Source organism: Taeniopygia guttata, chromosome 5 (genome assembly GCF_048771995.1).
Source record: "Taeniopygia guttata chromosome 5, bTaeGut7.mat, whole genome shotgun sequence".
Lineage (NCBI taxonomy): Eukaryota > Metazoa > Chordata > Aves > Passeriformes > Estrildidae > Taeniopygia > Taeniopygia guttata.
In genome coordinates, this window is record NC_133030.1 from 11375832 (window position 1) to 11392110 (window position 16279).

Below are 16279 nucleotides of genomic sequence, written 5' to 3' on the forward strand. Positions count from 1 at the left end.
GGGGCACCGGGCGGGCACAGGGACCCAGCGGCGCCATCTTGTGCGCCACGGAGAAAACTACAACTCCCGGCGGCCTTTGCGCGAGAAGACCAACTTCCGGGTTTCCATGGCAACCGCCGCGGCCTAGGCATGGAGGGGAATCCGGGTTGGAATTGGTGCTGGAAGCGGGACCGGGGCGGCAGCGGAGGACTGAAGCACACAGAGAGCCCGCAGCTCGCTGTGGCCATGATGGAGGGGAAAGCCGGGTGCTCCTCCTGCCACCCCATGAGATGGCGTCAACTCCCTCCCACCATGGCGTCCCTTCATGTTCTGTCATCCCTGACCCACAGGACACCTTCCGCTTGCCCAGGTTGCTTCAAGCCTCATCCATCCAGGCGTTGGACACTTCCGAGGCTGGGGCAGCCACAGTTTCTCTGGGCAATTTGTGCCACAGCCTCACCACCCTCACAGGGAGGAATTTCTTCCCAAAATCCCACCTAAACCCACTGTCCCAGGGAAGGAGGTTCCTGGCTGGAACTGCCCCTGAGGCTGCTGCTCTCCATCTCCATCTCCTTGGGCTGTTCCTGCAGCTGGAGCCACCCCAGACACTTCCCCCTTTCCTGGGCCACCCACCAGGTTGGGACTGACCCTCTGCCAAGAAAGAGCATGGGAATCTCCCTCCTCCTTCCCACCAGGAGGGCACAACCCTGGGTTGGCTGGGTGTAGGATGCTTAATTTTTGGAGGTCCATCCAAACACCTCCATCCTGTGCCCAGCAGAGGAATTATGTCCTGTCTGCAGAAGATATCCAAGGGACTGCAGCTCCAACAGCAGGACCAGATCCAGCTGGATAATGCAATCCAGAGGGTTGGGAGCCTGCAGTGTGAGTGGGATGGGAGCTGTGGGTAGCCCCCACCCATTCCAGCCCATCTCACCCCATCCCACCTTATCCCACCTTATCCCAGGTCATTGCTGGCTCCAATGCTGCACTGAAGCCAAAACTCTACCTCTATACTAATTCATAAATAGTAACCAGTACTCTGTGAGGACAGCTAGAAAAAATTAAAAAGACTAATTAGCAGCATAAAAAAAAAAAAAAATTAGACTGCTAAAAATGAAAAAGACATCACTACCAAGATAAAACGACTATCTACAAAAGTCCACCATATAAATACCCATATCCCCAAAATTAAAGTTAATAAAAAGCACCAAAACAATCAACAAAAAATAATTAAATATATTCTAGTGGGTAAACTGGCATTTAATGAATATAGACCCACCACAGATAGAAACAATTTATTTTATTGATAAAACAACAGAAAGAGCTGGTGAATTAAGTCATTGATAACCTGAATAATTAACAGATACATCCTGTTATTTATGATTCTGCACACAGCAAAGCTGCTCATTCGGGCTAGTAAACATATGAATCCCACAGGACACTGTCACCCTTCCCACCCTGCTGCAGGGCATCCCCACCATCCACAGCCACCTGCTTCAGCCCCCTGTGCTCACTTTCACCTGATTTTATACCTCATTCTTCATTTTTTCACCCCATTCCAAGGGGAAAAAATCCCACCTCCCTTTCTCCATCCAAGAACACATTTTTCTCCCCGAGTCCCAGTTGGGTGGAATTAAACTGTGTGACCGGACCCCCATCCGTCTTTTTTAGGGGGAGATGCAACTCCCTGCCCTCCCCCTGCACCCCAAGGGTTTCACCCCACCCTGTGCCCCCCAGACAGCACACGGCACCCTTTCCTTCGCTCACACCAGCTTTAATCCACCCGGCATCCCTGGAATGGGTCTGGGGGCGTCGGGAATGGTTCCCCGCTCCCTCGGCGCGGTGGCTCAGAGCTCGTACTCGTGCCAGAGGCTGTGGGGGCACAACGGGGTCAGCGGGAAGGGCGGGGGGCACCGGGAGGGGCTGCCCTGTGCCCCCCAACCACCATCCCATCCCATCCCATCCCATCCCATCCCATCCCATCCCATCCCATCCCATCCCATCCCATCCCATCCCATCCCATCCCATCCCATCCCATCCCATCCCATCCCACCCCACACCCACCTGTAGGTGACATCGGGATTGTCCCGGTGCTCCAGGAGGGCATCACGGATGAGGCCGGGGGGGCTCAGCCCCAGCTCTTGTGCCCGCTCCCAGCGCTGCAGGCGGGTGATCCCTGTGGGATACCGGGGGCTCAGCCGGGCCGGGTGGGACAACCACCGGGACAACCGGGGGAACCGGGGGTGCTCACCGGTGCAGGGTCCGTATTCCCAGGAGAGGTCGAAGCGCCGCAGCATCTCCATGAGCGCCGGGTCCGGAGGGGGCTGCGAGGGGGCGCGGGGACAGTCCCGCACCTTCAGCTGCACCTTGTCCTTGTCCTTGTCCTTCTTGTTCTTGAGCCTGCCCGGGGGCCGCCCCGGGCCCCGCCGCCGCCGCCGCGGGAAGGAGTCGGTGATGCGCCGGGGCTGCTCCATGGCCCTGCGCGACATGGAGCTGGCACGGCTCCGCCAATACCGGGAACCGGGCGGGACCCGCCAATACCGGGAACCAGCCGGAGGGACCCGCCCCCCCTCCTGCCCATGGCCGGGCGGAAGCGGCGGGGCCGGGCCGGGGAACCGGACATGGGCACGCTCGGCCGCTGCCACCGTCGCGGTGGTCCCGGTCCCCCGCCACCTTCGGCACCCGCCGGCTGTCCCCGGGTGCTGTCACCCCCCGTGTTGTCCCTGCCAACAGCCGCACTGTCACCCCCGCGGCAGTTCCTGGCACCCGGAGGGTACTGTCACCTCCATCCCAGTGTTCCCTGTTCCCCTGGCACTGTCATCCGTGTCAGTGACTGTCACCCCAGGCACTGCCATCCCCCAGCTGTGCCCACTACCCTCTGGTATTGTCACCCCTGTCACCACCATCACCTCCGGCACTGTCAGCTCTGTGGTTTCTCCCTGTCCCCGTGGACAATGTCACCCCCATCACAGCACTCCTCCATCACTGTTACCCCCCTGTCTGTCCCCATCAACCCCCCAAACCACGACTCACGCTGTGACACTGTCACCCTCTGCCCTGTCCCACTCTGTCCTGTGAGGGGGTAACACTGCAGGTGCCACCAGTGCAGATTTGCCTGTGGCTTTCAGCCCTCCCTTGGGGAACTGAGAATAACCGAGATGCGTGCCCTGGAACGGGGTGGCTCCCAGGGGACCCAGCTGTGTGCCTCAGTGGTGACACGGTGACACGTGAGCCACCGAGCCGTGTCACTGCTGTAACGCTCAGCGCTGGGGGTCACAAAACCCCACAGCAGCCATCAGAGACTCCACATGGCTGTTTAATGTGAGGCTGGCACAGAGAGGGGAGCGCAGGCCGTCCCTCAGGGCCCGTCCCTGTGCAGGCCGGGATTGTGCAGGATGTAGCGGCAGAGCCCGGGCAGGCGCCGGTGGCCCAGCAGCTCCTGCAGCCGCTGCATGGGCCGGTTCCCCAGCGCCGTGTGCCCGAAGGTGGGGAACCCGCGGGCGTGCGCCCGCTGCGCCGCCAGCGTCAGTGCCACCTGCATGTGGCCGCGCCGCCGGTGCTCAGGCAGGGTGTAGCTGTGGGTGCCCGTCCCGAAATGATCCGTCAGCACCCAGGCGACGGGCTGCCCGCTGCCGTCCTGCAGGCAGACTTGCGGGAAGCGCCCCAAAATCTCAGCCAGGAAGCGCCGGCTGCGGGCGTTCCCCCCATAGGGCCATGTCTGGTTGAGCAGGTCCACGTGCGACGGGCTCAGGGAGCCCACACGCACCCCGGGGGCTGGCCTGGGTGAGGCAGGGGTCAGTGGGGGGCTCAGGGGTGTCCCCGTGTGGGGGCGAGGGTGGGGGGCTCTCACCGGGGCTCAGGCATGGTGCTGGGGTCAGGATGCCAGTAGGAGTAGTACTCGACAATGTTCAGCTCCACACCCTTCCTCCCCGCCAGGTCCTGGGACACCGTGGCCAGCCCGTCCTGTAGCCCTGGGGAAGGGGATGTCAGGGGGTTCTGTTCCCCCTGTACCCTACCATCTCTGTCCCCAGCCCCTCTATGTGACCCTAGTGTCCTCCTCAATGTTGCCCACCTGCAACCCCAGCCTCTATTCCCAGCACCCAAATCCTTGATTCCACTGTGCCCAGTACCGCAATCCTGCTCCCAGCATGCCCAAGGGAAAGCACCAGTGCAATTCCCCTAAATCCCACCCCAAGACTTCCCACTGGTATCACCCATCAAACCCCACCTCAGCACACCAAATCAGGCCTCCAGTGCTCCCCAGCACCCAAACACCCATCCCCAGTGTCCCCCAGCACCCCCAATTCCCTCCACCAGTAGGTCCCAGTTCCTCCCTGCCTCCAACAACTCTCCCCGATGTCCCACACTCCCAGTGCAGCCCAGAGCGTGCCCAGTCCCTCCTCAGGCCCCTCCCCAGGACCCCGGTGTCCCCAGGCCACCGATGAGGGTGAAGGCAGCGTCCCAGGGCAGGCAGCCGGGAGTCTCCAGCAGCTCCCGGTACGCCCCCAGGTCCCGGTAAAACGCCGCCTGCGTGTTCCAGTAGCCGTCGTTCACCGGCACCTGGGGGCACCCACGGGTGCTCTGAGCACACTTGGCACGTGCCAGGGCACCGTGTCACCCCCCTCCTGCAGTGCCCCATGTCCCCACTGGCCACCTTTCCACTGGGCCGGGCCAGCACGGCACGGAATTCAGGCCACTTGTCCACCAGCACCTCAGAGTGGCCAGGATTGCCCCGGTTGATGTTCAGCACTGCCCCAAAGACCTGGGGGAAAAGGGGAACGAGGAGGGGACAGATGGGGGTCAGGGCTTGATATGGGGACATAGGGGCACATGTGGGATCAGAGCTAGGGGGTTTGTGGGAACAGATATGGGTCAGAGCTGATGGGAGGGGGGCAGGTGTGGGGACAGGGTGGCAAAAGGGTTCCTAATGACACGGGGGTCCCCATCACCAGCAGGAGGGCAAAGGGCGGGGATGGTATTGGGGTCCCCCTCATGGCAAGGGGGATACTGGGGTCCCTATCACAGCAACAGATGAGTGACGCTGGTGTCCCAGTCATGGCACAGTGCAGGGGTGACAGCAGGGTCCCTGTGACTGGCAGGGTGGGGTCCCTATCGTGGCACAGGGCAGGGGTGGGGACAGTGGGGTCCCCATCACCGGCAGGGCGAGGGGCAGGCTCTTCCTCAGGATCCCCTCCAGCTGCTGCAGCTGGGCTGAGCACGTCAAGATCTTCATTGTCCTGCTGAGAGACTCTCAGTAACAGGGGGACAGGGCCACCAGGCATGGCCCCTGACCCTGTCCCCATCCCTTTCCTCACGGTCCCCATCTCCTCCAGCACTCACCCTGCAACAGTCCTGAGTCTGTGGGTTCCAGGGGGCTGTGGAGCGGGAGTCTGGAGACTGTGTGGCACTCGGTGACAATGGTTACACCAGCTGTCACGGGCCAGCGAGTGCCCCCTGCCTTGGGGGGCAGCGGGCAGGGTCCATCCTTCTGAACACTGGGCACCGGGCCAGCCTTATGGCTGCCTGGGGACAGGTGCTCAGCTGGGACACTCTGGGACATTTCCTCAGTGCCACCAGCTCCCCACGGATCCTGGGTGTCACCACCTGCCCCACGGTCACGAAGCCATGCTGATCCTGAGGTGCCCAGCCCAGCTGCAGCTCCTGGAGGAGACCCTGCGGAAGAGCCTGCCCACCACCCTGCCGGTGACAGCCACCCCGAGGATCCCTCTGTCCCCTCTGCCCTGTCCTGCTAGTGACAGAGGCCTTGGGGACCCCTCTGTCCCTCCCTCTCTGCCGGTGATGAGGACCCCGGGGACTCCTTTGTCCCCTCACCCTTGTCCTGTCAGTGTTGCTGATTCCCGGGACCCCTCTGTCCCTGTCCCCTGTCCCCTCTCCTCTGCCTTACCAGTGATGAGGACCCTGGGACCCCTCTGCCTCCCCACCTGCCCTGGTGGTGACAAGGACCCCTCTGTTCCCTCTCCCCTGCCCTGCTGCAGACCCCAGGGACGAAATTGCTCCCTCTCCCCTGCTGGTGAGGGGACCAGAGGGACTCTGAGCACCCCTTTGTCCCCTCTCCCCTGTCCTACAGGTGACAATGACCTTGTTGTGCAGGTCTTGGGGACTGTGATGACAGTGGCCAGGGGGAACCCGGCCTCCCATGAGGTGTTGGTGGACTCCTGGCCCCATTTCAGCATTGTCCTGACCCGCCTGCGCCCAGAGGTGCTGCCCCCTGCCCTGACAGCAGCACCCCACGCCCCAGGGGCCTGGCAACTGGGGTGCCACCCTCAGCTCCACGTCCCTCCCAGGACCACAGGGACCCCAGGGACTACTACACCAACCAGCTGTCTGTGTTCTACCGGGACAAGGGAGCCCTGCAGGCTCTGCTGGAGGGCACTGAGGCGGTGACCCAGGAAAGAGCCTTCCAGATTCTGGGTAAGGATGGCACTGAGGGGACACAGGGCTCCTCTACCCTCCATCTGGGTCCCCTGTCTGGCTGACAGGGTGTCCCAGGGATGCAGGATGGGCTGGACGAGGCCGTGCAGGAGGTGGCCAGTGCCAGAGGGCTGAAGGTGGAGACGATCCGGTACCGGACACTGATGAGCCCTGAGCCCCCCCAGCCCCGCAGGCAGTGAGTGAGGGGCACTGGGGGGACATGGGACACTGGGGGCACATGGGCACTGAGGGACAAGTCACATCCCTGGGTGGCACACGGAGACCTGCCACATTTCTTTGTAGCACAGGGGCGTCATACTCACCTCTCTTGGTGGCACAGGAGTCCCCGAGCACACCCCTGAGTGGCACAGGGATCACTGGGTGACATGAGTGGGTTCACTGGGTGGCACAAGAGTCCCCAGTCCCACTCCTGGGTGGCAAAAGGGTCCCAGATTCCATCTGTGGGTGGCAAAGGGGTTCCCAATCCCATCCCCTCTGCTATCCCAGCTGGGACCAGGGTTCAGCATTCCCCACTCTGCCATGCCCTGTTGCAGGATGCCCCCTGGCCTGCGCCTGGCGCCTGTTTCCCCGTCCCACGTCCCGCTGCTCAACGCCACGTGGGCCCAGGGGGGCAATGCCCGCAGTGGGGCGTTCCTGCTGGAGCTGGTGCGGACGCTGCCCTCTGCCTGCCTGCTGGGCCCGCGCGGCCGCCCGGTGTCCTGGAGCCTGCTGGACGGGCAGGGCTGCCTGCGCCACGGCTACACGGTGCCCGCCTGGCGTGGGCACGGCCTCAGCGGGCTCCCGCTGGCCGTGCTGGGCCGGGAGCTGCACGCCCGCGGCTTCCCCATCTACTGCTCCGTGCTGCCCCAAAACACGGCCTCGCTGCACGCCCTGCAGGCCGTCGGCTTCGTGCTCCAGCCCGGAACCTTCTACATGATCCTGGGCACCCCAAAGTAGGGCCCAGGGAGGGGTGCCCACCTGTCCTCGGGGTGGGGTTACCTGGGCCCAGGGTGGCCTGGATCCCCACCCTGTGAGAGAGGGGAACACCCCAGTCCCCACCCTGAGCTCAGCTCGGAGCCGTTCCCTCTGATCCCCACTGATGGCACTGATGGGAACATCCCAAATTCCACACGGAGCCGTCCTCCCCTGTCCCCACCTGGGTGCGGCACGGGCGGGGCAGGGGGCTGGAGAAAGGCTTTTATTCATTCATACAAGAATAGATCTTCTGCAATAAATACCCCAATAAATAAACATCTCCAATAAATAAACACTCATAGACGCACCGGGACAGCGGCCGCGCCCCACGGCCGCGCCCCACGGCCTCGCCCCACCATCGATGGGCACCCGTGGGGGAGGCGGGGCTTGGGCAAAGGGGCGGGGCCTGTTGCGGGGAGGAGGCGGGGCTTGCTACAAGGCGAGTGGGCGGGGCTTATTGCCATGGGGCGGAGCCTACTGCTCCGGGGCGGGGCTTGCTGCTGCTGGGGCGGGGCTTATTCCTATGCTGGAGGGCGTTGGTCCTTTTTGGGATGGGCGGGGTTGGCACCCACTCTGGAGACTTTAGGGATGGGGACAGGCACCCTGGGGGTTGGGGACCCCATGGAGGGGCACACGGGAGTCAAGACACCCGTCCCTTAAGACACAACATAGTGACAGATGGGCTGCGGCGTGACTGTGGTGGTACTTTGGGGTGAGGAACTCCACCCCTTAAGGCACAGCTGGGTGATGATAAGGATGTGGGGTGGCTTTGGCAGCACTCCGGGGTCAGGAGACACAGTTTTGAAGGGTGGTGGCGAAGAGGGGACACGGAGTGGCTTTGGTGGCACTTGGGGTCAGGAGATGCATCCCTTACAGCAGAGTGTAGTGACAGAGGGGACGTGAGGTGGCTGTGGTGGGTGACACTTGGGGTTTGGAACCCCTCACTTAAGGCACGGTGATGAAAGTGGGATTGTGAGATGGCTGTGGTGGCACCTGGGAGTCAGGAACCATATTTCTTGAAGCACACTGGTGGTGGACAGGGAACATGGGGTGGCCGTGGTGGCACTTGGGGTCAGAAGCCCTGTTCCTTAAGGCACAGTATGATGATGATGATGGAGGGGCTGCAGGGTGGCTGTGGTGACACGTAATGTCAGGAGCCCCATCCTTCAAGGCACTGCCAGGTGATGATGAGGTTGTGGGGTGGTTTTGGGGGTCAGGAGCCCCATTTCTCAAGGCACGCTGGTGGTGGAAGAGGGGACCTGCGTGGCCACTGTGGACTCAGGAGCCCCGCAGGAGCTCAGAACCCCCTCGCCTCCAGCCGCAGGGTGACCACAGCGGGCGGCACCTTCTTCTTGAGGCGGTTGAAGTCCTTGGCCGAGCGCCAGAGCCAGGTCTGCAGCTCCTTCAGCAGCCAGAAATCATCCATCTTCTTCAGGAAGTCATTGGGGGCCGCGGGCGCGCCGGGGGGCGCGGGGGGCCCGGCGGGGCCGGCGGGCAGCGGGTAGCCCAGCGAGGACATGACGCCGCCGATGCTGAGCACCAGCCCCTGGAGGCTGGCGCAGAAGTGGGCGAGGCGGTGGCGCAGCTCGGCCGTGCCCACCTGCCCGTCCAGCACGCGCAGGTAGCAGAGCAGGCGGCTGTAGGCCCGGTAGTTGGCGGCCAGGCGGGCGTTGTCCGTCAGGCCCCGCCACAGGTCCAGGTCCACGGTGGCGCTGGGCACCCGCTCGGCCCGTGCCAGCCGCGGGGGGTTGAAGTCGGGCTCATTGAAGGGGGGCCCCAGGTAGTTCAGCTGGAAGGGAAAGGGGTGCCAGGGGTCACGTCTCCGTGTCCACCCAGCCTGCGCGTCCCCCGTGCCCCCAGTTCGAGCACATCCCACTCATCCCAGCTCTCCCTTCTCTTGGCACGTCCCCCCCGCGCTCTGCCCGAGCCGGACATCACCCGGGCAGCGCCACCGTCACCGCTGGGCACCGAACGTGCCGGCACCGCCGAGGGCACGTCAGGGCAGGGACGGGGAACCTCCGCCTGAGTCGGCGACGCCGGCGGGGAGGGAGAGGCGATGGCCGCGCCCATGACGGAATCACGGGCCGAGGGGAGGGTGTCGGGAGCCGCCCTGCGCCCGGCGGGCGATGAGGCATTTCCGTGCCCTGCGGCGCGGGAGCGGCTGGGCACGGGGTGGATATCCCGGGAGGGGGGGGGGCGCGTCGGGGACTCACGTAGGTGCCGGCGAGGGTGCGGAGCTGGTGCTCCAGGTAGCGGGTCAGGTCGTACGTCTGCTGGATGGACTGGCCGGCACCCAGCTCCTCGGAGCAGTTCAGCGCCGGCAGCGCCGGCAGGTTGCAAAGCGCGGCGCACAGGAAGGTGAAGATCCCCCAAGAGTCACCTGGGGAGGGACACACAGCACCTCAGGGGGGGTGACAGGGACACTCCGTCTCCGTGCGTGCGGCGCTGAGCCTGCAGAGTACCCCTGAGTCACCCGTCTGAGCGCGGGGAAACTGAGGCACGGGGGAGGGAGGGTGGGGTGCCCCTCACCTCAGCACCCCCTTGGAGCAGCAGGAACCCCCCACCTCAGCACGGCTCCCCTCGGAGCGCTCCCGCCCGCGGCTGCACCAACAATCCTTTATATGGTCTGGAGCAGCGCGGCCGCGGCATTCCCGCCGGGACACACGCCTGGGATATATTTGGGCACTGCCAACGCCGGAGCGGCCCGGGCACCCAGCGGGGACCTCCGCCGCGGGGCCACCGGGAAAGTGGGGAGGGGGGTGGGACGCGGCTCCGGGGAGTGGCCGGGGCGCGGGGTGACCTTTCCGGAGCCACCGGAAAGCGCCGGCGGGGTCCCCGTCATCGGCCTGACGTCAGGGCGTCCCGGAGCGCGGCCCCGCTCCCGGCGGCCGTGCAAAGGTCACGGCCCACGGCCAGGATGCTCCGGCCAGCTGGCACCCCCGGCTCGCCACAGCCGGCCATTCCCGGCAGCTCCTCCCGGGAAAGACCGGCCGCTGGCACGGCTCGGCACCGCGGGGCTCCTGCTGCGGGCAGCCCCGCGCGTCACCGCTCCCCGTCACCGGTGACGCACGACGGCCCTCGGGGACACCCCGGCTCCGGCCACAAGAGCCTCACCGCCGTGGGTGTCCTGCAAACTGCAAGCCTCACTGTGCGGGGTGCGAGTGGCCTGTGGGTGTGCAGGACACTGTCACACCTGGGATGCACCCCGGAGGTGTGCGGGACATTTGTGACACCTCTGGGATACATCCAGGGCACACCTGGGATACGCCTTGTATGTGTGCATCACACAGGCATGGGGAACATGCCGCTTTCCAGCCGTGTGACACCATGCAGGTGTGACACCGTGCACATGTGTGATGCACCACACGCATGAGACACCAGCCAGGTGTGTCACCTCCCACACGGGCGTGTGACACATGTGGCAATCACAGGACATGCCAGGCAAGTGTGCAATGTGCTGCGTGCATACCCCATGGGGGGGGCACTCCGTTACGTGCCATCCACGTGTGACACATCGTGCACACACAACTCCACGCCGTGACACCCCATGTGGCACCACATGCCCCCGTGTCCCCCGTGCCCGTGCGTGGCAGCCCTGGTCAGCACCGGCTCGCCCGGTGCCCTGCGGTGGGCACGTGCCGCCGCTTGCCCGCGTTCCGGTGCGTTCCGGCGCGTTCCGGCGAGCGGAGCGTGCGGCCAGCCCCGCGTGCGTGCGAGCGTGGGCCGGGGGGGCCGGCGGGGGGCCCGCGGTGACTCACAGCACACACACCCCCCCTTCCCGGTGTTTGCTTTGGCCGGACCCTCGCCCGCCGCCGGCTCCGGTTTCCAGGCGGGATTTACACCCGCCCCGGCCCGGCCCGTGCCAAACCAAACACAGCCGGGGAGCGGGATGAGGGGGGGATGGCAGGGATGGGAGATTGGGATGGAGCCACGGTGGATCCTGGGCAGGTGGCCCAGACATAAGGATGAGGATGAGGATGATGGAGGAAGGGGATAGAGGTGGGTGTCTGAGGGATGGGAATGGTGGGATGCACAGAATGGATGGCACTGAGCAGTAGTGACCATGACACAGTGACGATGGTGACCCTGGCACAACAGTGACAGTGACTGGGGCACAGCAGAGACAGTTGCCATGACACAGCAGTGACAATGACCATGGCACAGCAGTGATGATGACAGTGGCACAGCAGTGACGGTGACCACGGCACAGCAGTGACAATGGCCCAGCCACAGTGAGTGCCCCCGCTGTCCTTTGCCCACCTCTGTCCCAGCGGCTGGCGCCGGGCACCCACCGGCACAGACAGTGGAGGAGGGAGGCTCCAGCCGGCACAGCTGGATCCCGGTGACGTCGGAGAGGAAGAGCCCGAGGGTTTCAAAACCGGCCCTGGAGCGCGGCCAGGATGCTCCCAGCCCACGTAAGCAGCTCATGGCGTGCCTGCCCGGGGTCACCCGTTGGGCCCTGGGGACACCCGAGGAGGAGCCGGGGTGACAGGGGGCCACGGGAACGGGCACCCCTGCTCTGCTGGCACACCCGTGCCAGACACACCGGTGGTGCCACGGACACCCATCGCACACGTGGCAGTGGGGACGTGGCTCACCCGCCTTTGGGGTGACACTCGGGACCCCTGGCTGCCACTCGCCCAGCGGCGCAGGCGGCAGTGCTGGCCAGACCTTCCCGGCCAGCGGCCAAGGCAGGAATTCGGCCATGGAGACGGTGAGCTGTTCCCTGGGCATGCTGTGGGCAGAGCCGCCGAGGGCTGAGCGACCACAGCCCGCCCAGAGCCGCTTTCCCGAAACCCTGGTGGCGGGGGCGGCAGCCGGGAAGGGGAGACCCCCTGGCCCCGGAGCCCCCGGCAGAGGACGGAGCCGAGCCGGCCCCCAACGCCGCGGCGGGAGCTGCCGTATCTGATGGGCCAGCGTCCAGCGGCAAACAGAGCCCCATCCCACCCCCCAGCCCCGTTCCTGGGGCCAGCATGGGAGGTCTCGCGGTGGCCAGGCATGACTGTGGCACAGAGGACAAAGCAGCCCTGTCCCCATTACTCCAGCCGCTGTCCTGGCCACCAACTGGCACCACTTAACCCTCCACGGGGCGTTTCCCAGTCTAATGTGGCCACCAGCTCTGAGGGGCTTGGAGTGGATGACACTCAAGGGCTCATGGACAGATGCCTCTGTGTCCCCACACTGCTGGCATTTAACCCTGCTGTATCTGGGGAGGTGACACCACAGCACAGCAATGTCCCTGTGGAGCCAGCACGGTGGGGACACAAGGATGCTCATGTTCCACACCCAGATATCAGAGACGCAGCATTCCCTGAGTTCCAACAGGAAGAACACATGTGCCCTTGTTCCCCAAGAGCACCCACGGCCACCACAGTGGGGTCCCCATCCCATCCATCCCGTTCTACCGCACTCCATCCCATCCATCCCATCCTATCTCACCCCATCCATCCCCTGGCGAAGCCGCCGTGCCAGGAGCGGGTGGTGGCGCGGGGGGCGCGTGGCCCCGCGTCCCCCCCGGTCCGGGCCGTGCCTGCGCTCGCGGCGCTGAGTGTTTACATCCTGTCTCCTCCGTGTGTTTATAAATGCGGCCGCGCACGGGAGACTCCAGCGAGGCCGTAATTAGCTGGGCCTGGATTTCCCATCCAGCTCCGGCTCCAGCCAGCGGTGAGATGGAAACACCCCCGCCAGCGAGGGGGGCGCAGGCCCCTAATCCCAACCAGACCCCGCTGCCCCACACGCACGCCCAGCGCCCGGGAGCCTCGCGAGGCGCCTCAATCCCTTCCCGCCGCTCCCAGCACAGGTCATGGAGCCCCACAGCCCAACAGCCTCCCCAGCACCGTGCTGGGGGCTCACCAGCACAGAGCCAGGCTGGCCGCTCTCCTGTGGGGCAGGGGACCCCCGGTGCCAGCCCATGTGGCACTGCAGAGCCATGGCTGACACACCCCGGCACCTCCAGACCCGCTGCCACCGCTGGCATTGCCTGTCATGGTGACACTGCCTGGCTGGGTCAGTGTGGGACCAGCAGTTCTGGCAGGCACAGCCATGCTCTGATGTCCCCACAGCACCCTGGTGAAGTCCGGGACGCCTCTGTCACCCACAGGCCACGTGCCACACGCAGCCACAACACTGCCGGGCCAGCTGCTTCCCAGATATCCCAGATACCCCATCCAGGAGTGCATCCCCACCAGCCTGCCGGGACGGTGGCACTGGGATGCTGGCGCTGCAGCCCCGGGGGGTGCGGGGGGATGATTTATGGGGCTCGGTGCCACTTAGCAGGGCATAAATCTCCCCCCAGCGTGGCCCTGTAAGCAGAGCCCTCCGCATTTCCCTGCGGAGCCTGCGCCTAATGCAGCCCAGATGTGCGGCCGCCACCGTGCCCTCGCACCGCCTGCTAAATAGGCACGGGGACACCGGGGATGCCGAGAGTCCCGGAGCCCAGCCAGGGACACCACCCGGGCAGCCCAGGGGTGGGGATGTCCCAAAACGGGAACGGGGTCCTGGCGGCCGAGCTCCAGCCCCGCGGCGTCCCCTTCCCCGCCCGTCCCGCAGGCCTCGGCACCGGCCGTGCCACCGTCTTCGGCCACGTCCGCCGGGCCCGGCGGCAGCGGGAAGGGGGAGAGGAAGGGGCGAGGGAGGGCGATGGAGCCGCCGGGAATCCCGGCCTCGCTTTTCCGGTTCCCCGGCGCTCGGCCCGCTTTGCCCGTCCTGCGTCACGCCGGCACCGCGGGAGCTGGAGCCGAACCCGGCGCCGGCCTCGTGCTGCCCCGGCCCCGGTCCCGCCGCCCGGGACCCCGGGAAGCCTGGCGGCGCCCACACTTTGACCTTTTAAGGGTGTTTGCCAGCATTTTCCGGGCGAGGAACCCCCCGGTGCCGGTGTGCCGCCAAGGCCGGCTGGCCCCCCAGCAGCCCCGGGGGTGCCGGTGGCCGCTGGGGCCGAGGGAACAAAGCCGTCCCCTCCCCAGCACCCCAAAATCCCGCTGCCGTGTCCCGCAGGAACGTCGCCTGCTCCAGCGGCGGCGTTCCGTGTCAAGCCCCGAAATGCAGCCCCGGGCAGGAAAGCTAACTCTTCCTGCCCCCCATAAATCCCACCGACTTTCTTTTTCCTCCCCTCTGTCGGTCCCGGGGTTTAATTCTCCGTGCTCAGCGGCGGTTCCCTCCCTGGTAATCACAAACATGCATGGAAAAGAGGGAACGAGAGAAAGGGGGGAAAAAAAAAAGAACAACAACCCAACCTAGAGAGGGGAAAGTCTTAAATCAATCCCAAAGCCAGACAGACGTTTTAATCACATCAAATTAAAATCAGCAGTCGGTTTGGAAAGGGGAAAAAACTCCCGGCAGATGCAGGCAGGGGAGTTGGGGCAGCCCCCCGCCCCGCACCCAGCGCCGCGGGCTTACCTGAGAGCTCCCCGGTTACATTTAGCATAGTCGGGGTGCAGGGGGATTTTGGGGGGCTCGGCTCTTGCTCGGCTCCCCGAGCCCGCCCGCTCGCCTCAGCCCTGGCTCGCTGCTTCGCTCGCGCTCAGGGTTGGGTGGTGGTTTTTTTTTTTTTTTTTGGGTTGGTTTCTGGCTTTTTTTTTTTTTTTTTTTTTTTCTTTCCCTCGGTCTCTATTTGTTTTGGTTTGGGCTCGTTCGGGTGTTAGGTGGAAAAAAAAAACCAAAAAACCGAGGCGGGTTGGGTGGGTTTTTGGGGTGTGGAGGGTTCGCACCGCGCTCCGGCTGCCTCGCTCGCCGCCGTTCCCCCCTTCCACCTCCCTTGATTTGCTCTTTTGATTGGGGTCCAGGAATGCAGGAATAAAAAAATAAAAAAAAAAAGAAAAAGGCAAAAAAAAAAAAAAAACTGGAGCTCGCATCCACCCTCTCCAAGCTGCTGCCTCCTTCTTTCCTCCTTTTTTTTTCCCCAATTCAAGTGTTAAGCAGAACCAGGTTGCTTTCAAGAATGTATTTGATGCAATTGTACACAAGAGCGGGCTCCATTCATTCCCTCCCTCTCCCCCCCGCCCCGGCTTTATCCCCCCTTTCCCCATCCCCATCCCCGGGGTCCCGGCACCGGGCAAAGGTGGGGAGGCTGGAGCTGAGCCCCGGAGCTGCGGAAGGCGGAGGGGAGGGAAGGGAAGAGGGGGGTCCCCCGGGGTGCCGCTGGCGGGGTAGGAAGGGGGGGACCCCCCGCTTTCTCCCTCGCTGCTCCCCCCGTGCGGTTCTGGCTCCCGCCCGGCTTTTGTTAAAGTGGCAGCGGCGGGGCCGGTGCGGGGCCGGTGCGGGGCCGGTGCCGCTGGGCGGGGGGGTCTCCTACCTGCTCTCAGCTCCATGCGGGACGGGCGCGGGGCCGGGGCGCTGGGTGCGTGCTCTGGGCTCCCCGGGCGGGCAGGCAGCGGTCCCGCACACCGGCCCGGGACTGCGGCTCCCATTTGCCGCTCCGAGCCCTCTCGCCTCTCCTCCTCCCCGCGCACAGAGCCGAGAGCCCGGTCCCGGGGGGAGCACGGGGGGGACGGGACGGAGGGGGGGTCCGGGGAGGGGAGGACGGGGGGGACGGGGCGAGGTGCGGCGGAGCGGCTCCTCTGGCGGGGCCGGGGCCGGGGGGGGGGGCGTGGGGTGCCAGCCTGCCCCCCCTTCCTTCCCCCTCGGGGCAGCGGGGAGGAGTGGCGGAGGGATGGGGCCGGCCGGTGCGGGGAGGGTGGCGGCGGGGCGGGGAGGGGGGGGGGGGGTCCTCGGCTCTTCGCTGGCACGGCCAGCCCCCTCCCCTCCGGCCGAGAGAGGGGGTCCGGGGGCAGCGGACCCCCCCCGGCTCGGGGACCCGCAGCGCGGCGGGCGCTGCCCCGCCGGGACGGCGGCAGGTGAGCGGCGGAGCGGGGGGAGCGCGGCGGGGTCCCGGCGGCACAACCGGAGCCCCCCGGAG

At 65.3% G+C, this 16279-nt stretch overlaps 4 protein-coding genes across 7 annotated transcripts; 1 reads left to right on the top strand and 3 right to left on the bottom strand.

Annotated features, from left to right (window-relative positions):
* Positions 1 to 1264: 1264 nt before the first annotated feature.
* On the bottom strand, positions 1265 to 2968 carry POLD4 (DNA polymerase delta 4, accessory subunit). Its single transcript, XM_030273545.4, has 3 exons — positions 2231 to 2968; positions 2044 to 2155; positions 1265 to 1851 (listed from the first exon to the last, which is right to left on the bottom strand). The coding sequence occupies exons 1-3, from the start codon at positions 2466 to 2468 to the stop codon at positions 1827 to 1829; spliced, it is 375 nt and encodes a 124-aa protein (XP_030129405.4). The 5' UTR covers positions 2469 to 2968; the 3' UTR covers positions 1265 to 1826.
* Positions 2969 to 3277: 309 nt separating this feature from the next.
* Positions 3278 to 5421, bottom strand: LOC115495410 (glycine N-acyltransferase-like protein 3). 2 transcript variants are annotated; one of them, XM_072929542.1, is made up of 6 exons: positions 5320 to 5421; positions 5135 to 5216; positions 4634 to 4741; positions 4419 to 4539; positions 3830 to 3950; positions 3278 to 3758 (listed from the first exon to the last, which is right to left on the bottom strand). In XM_072929542.1, the coding sequence occupies exons 2-6, from the start codon at positions 5210 to 5212 to the stop codon at positions 3338 to 3340; spliced, it is 849 nt and encodes a 282-aa protein (XP_072785643.1). In that variant the 5' UTR covers positions 5213 to 5216; positions 5320 to 5421; the 3' UTR covers positions 3278 to 3337. The 2 variants fall into 2 exon arrangements, with proteins under 2 accessions (XP_072785643.1, XP_030129403.4); XM_030273543.4 differs by having other exon boundaries at positions 5135 to 5219; positions 5320 to 5414.
* A 66-nt stretch (positions 5422 to 5487) lies between these two features.
* LOC115495413 (glycine N-acyltransferase-like protein 3) lies at positions 5488 to 7679 on the top strand. Of its 3 annotated transcripts, XM_041716476.2 has the most exons (5): positions 5488 to 5682; positions 6091 to 6198; positions 6285 to 6411; positions 6490 to 6607; positions 6966 to 7679. In XM_041716476.2, the coding sequence occupies exons 1-5, from the start codon at positions 5605 to 5607 to the stop codon at positions 7366 to 7368; spliced, it is 834 nt and encodes a 277-aa protein (XP_041572410.2). In that variant the 5' UTR covers positions 5488 to 5604; the 3' UTR covers positions 7369 to 7679. The 3 variants fall into 3 exon arrangements, with proteins under 3 accessions (XP_041572410.2, XP_072785644.1, XP_072785645.1); XM_072929543.1 differs by having other exon boundaries at positions 5488 to 6198; XM_072929544.1 differs by having other exon boundaries at positions 5488 to 6198; positions 6498 to 6607; positions 6966 to 7055.
* Positions 7595 to 15140, bottom strand: CLCF1 (cardiotrophin like cytokine factor 1). Its single transcript, XM_072929545.1, has 3 exons — positions 14782 to 15140; positions 9600 to 9766; positions 7595 to 9175 (listed from the first exon to the last, which is right to left on the bottom strand). Exons 1-3 carry the CDS (start codon positions 14807 to 14809, stop codon positions 8684 to 8686), a joined length of 687 nt encoding a protein of 228 aa, XP_072785646.1. The 5' UTR covers positions 14810 to 15140; the 3' UTR covers positions 7595 to 8683.
* Between the last annotated feature and the right edge of the window lie 1139 nt (positions 15141 to 16279).

What these genes read in the sequence shown, in the direction of transcription:
- LOC115495410 (XM_072929542.1), bottom strand. Translation starts at nt 5,212, where the DNA reads ATGAAGATCTTGACGTGCTCAGCCCAGCTGCAGCAGCTGGAGGGGATC. An exon ending in GCCTGCCCCTCGCCCTGCCG is followed by an intron (nt 4,742 to 5,134) that starts GTGATGGGGACC and finishes CTTTTCCCCCAG; the next exon opens with GTCTTTGGGGCAGTGCTGAA. An exon ending in AGCACCATGCCTGAGCCCCG is followed by an intron (nt 3,759 to 3,829) that starts GTGAGAGCCCCC and finishes TGCCTCACCCAG; the next exon opens with GCCAGCCCCCGGGGTGCGTG.
- CLCF1 (XM_072929545.1), bottom strand. Translation starts at nt 14,809, where the DNA reads ATGCTAAATGTAACCGGGGAGCTCTCAG. An exon ending in TGTAACCGGGGAGCTCTCAG is followed by an intron (nt 9,767 to 14,781) that starts GTAAGCCCGCGG and finishes GTCCCTCCCCAG; the next exon opens with GTGACTCTTGGGGGATCTTC. An exon ending in GCACCCTCGCCGGCACCTAC is followed by an intron (nt 9,176 to 9,599) that starts GTGAGTCCCCGA and finishes TTTCCCTTCCAG; the next exon opens with CTGAACTACCTGGGGCCCCC.
- POLD4 (XM_030273545.4), bottom strand. Translation starts at nt 2,468, where the DNA reads ATGTCGCGCAGGGCCATGGAGCAGCCCCGGCGCATCACCGACTCCTTC. An exon ending in GGAATACGGACCCTGCACCG is followed by an intron (nt 2,156 to 2,230) that starts GTGAGCACCCCC and finishes GGTATCCCACAG; the next exon opens with GGATCACCCGCCTGCAGCGC. An exon ending in AATCCCGATGTCACCTACAG is followed by an intron (nt 1,852 to 2,043) that starts GTGGGTGTGGGG and finishes GTGCCCCCACAG; the next exon opens with CCTCTGGCACGAGTACGAGC.
- LOC115495413 (XM_072929543.1), top strand. Translation starts at nt 5,605, where the DNA reads ATGCTGATCCTGAGGTGCCCAGCCCAGCTGCAGCTCCTGGAGGAGACC. An exon ending in TGACCCGCCTGCGCCCAGAG is followed by an intron (nt 6,199 to 6,284) that starts GTGCTGCCCCCT and finishes CGTCCCTCCCAG; the next exon opens with GACCACAGGGACCCCAGGGA. An exon ending in AAGAGCCTTCCAGATTCTGG is followed by an intron (nt 6,412 to 6,489) that starts GTAAGGATGGCA and finishes AGGGTGTCCCAG; the next exon opens with GGATGCAGGATGGGCTGGAC.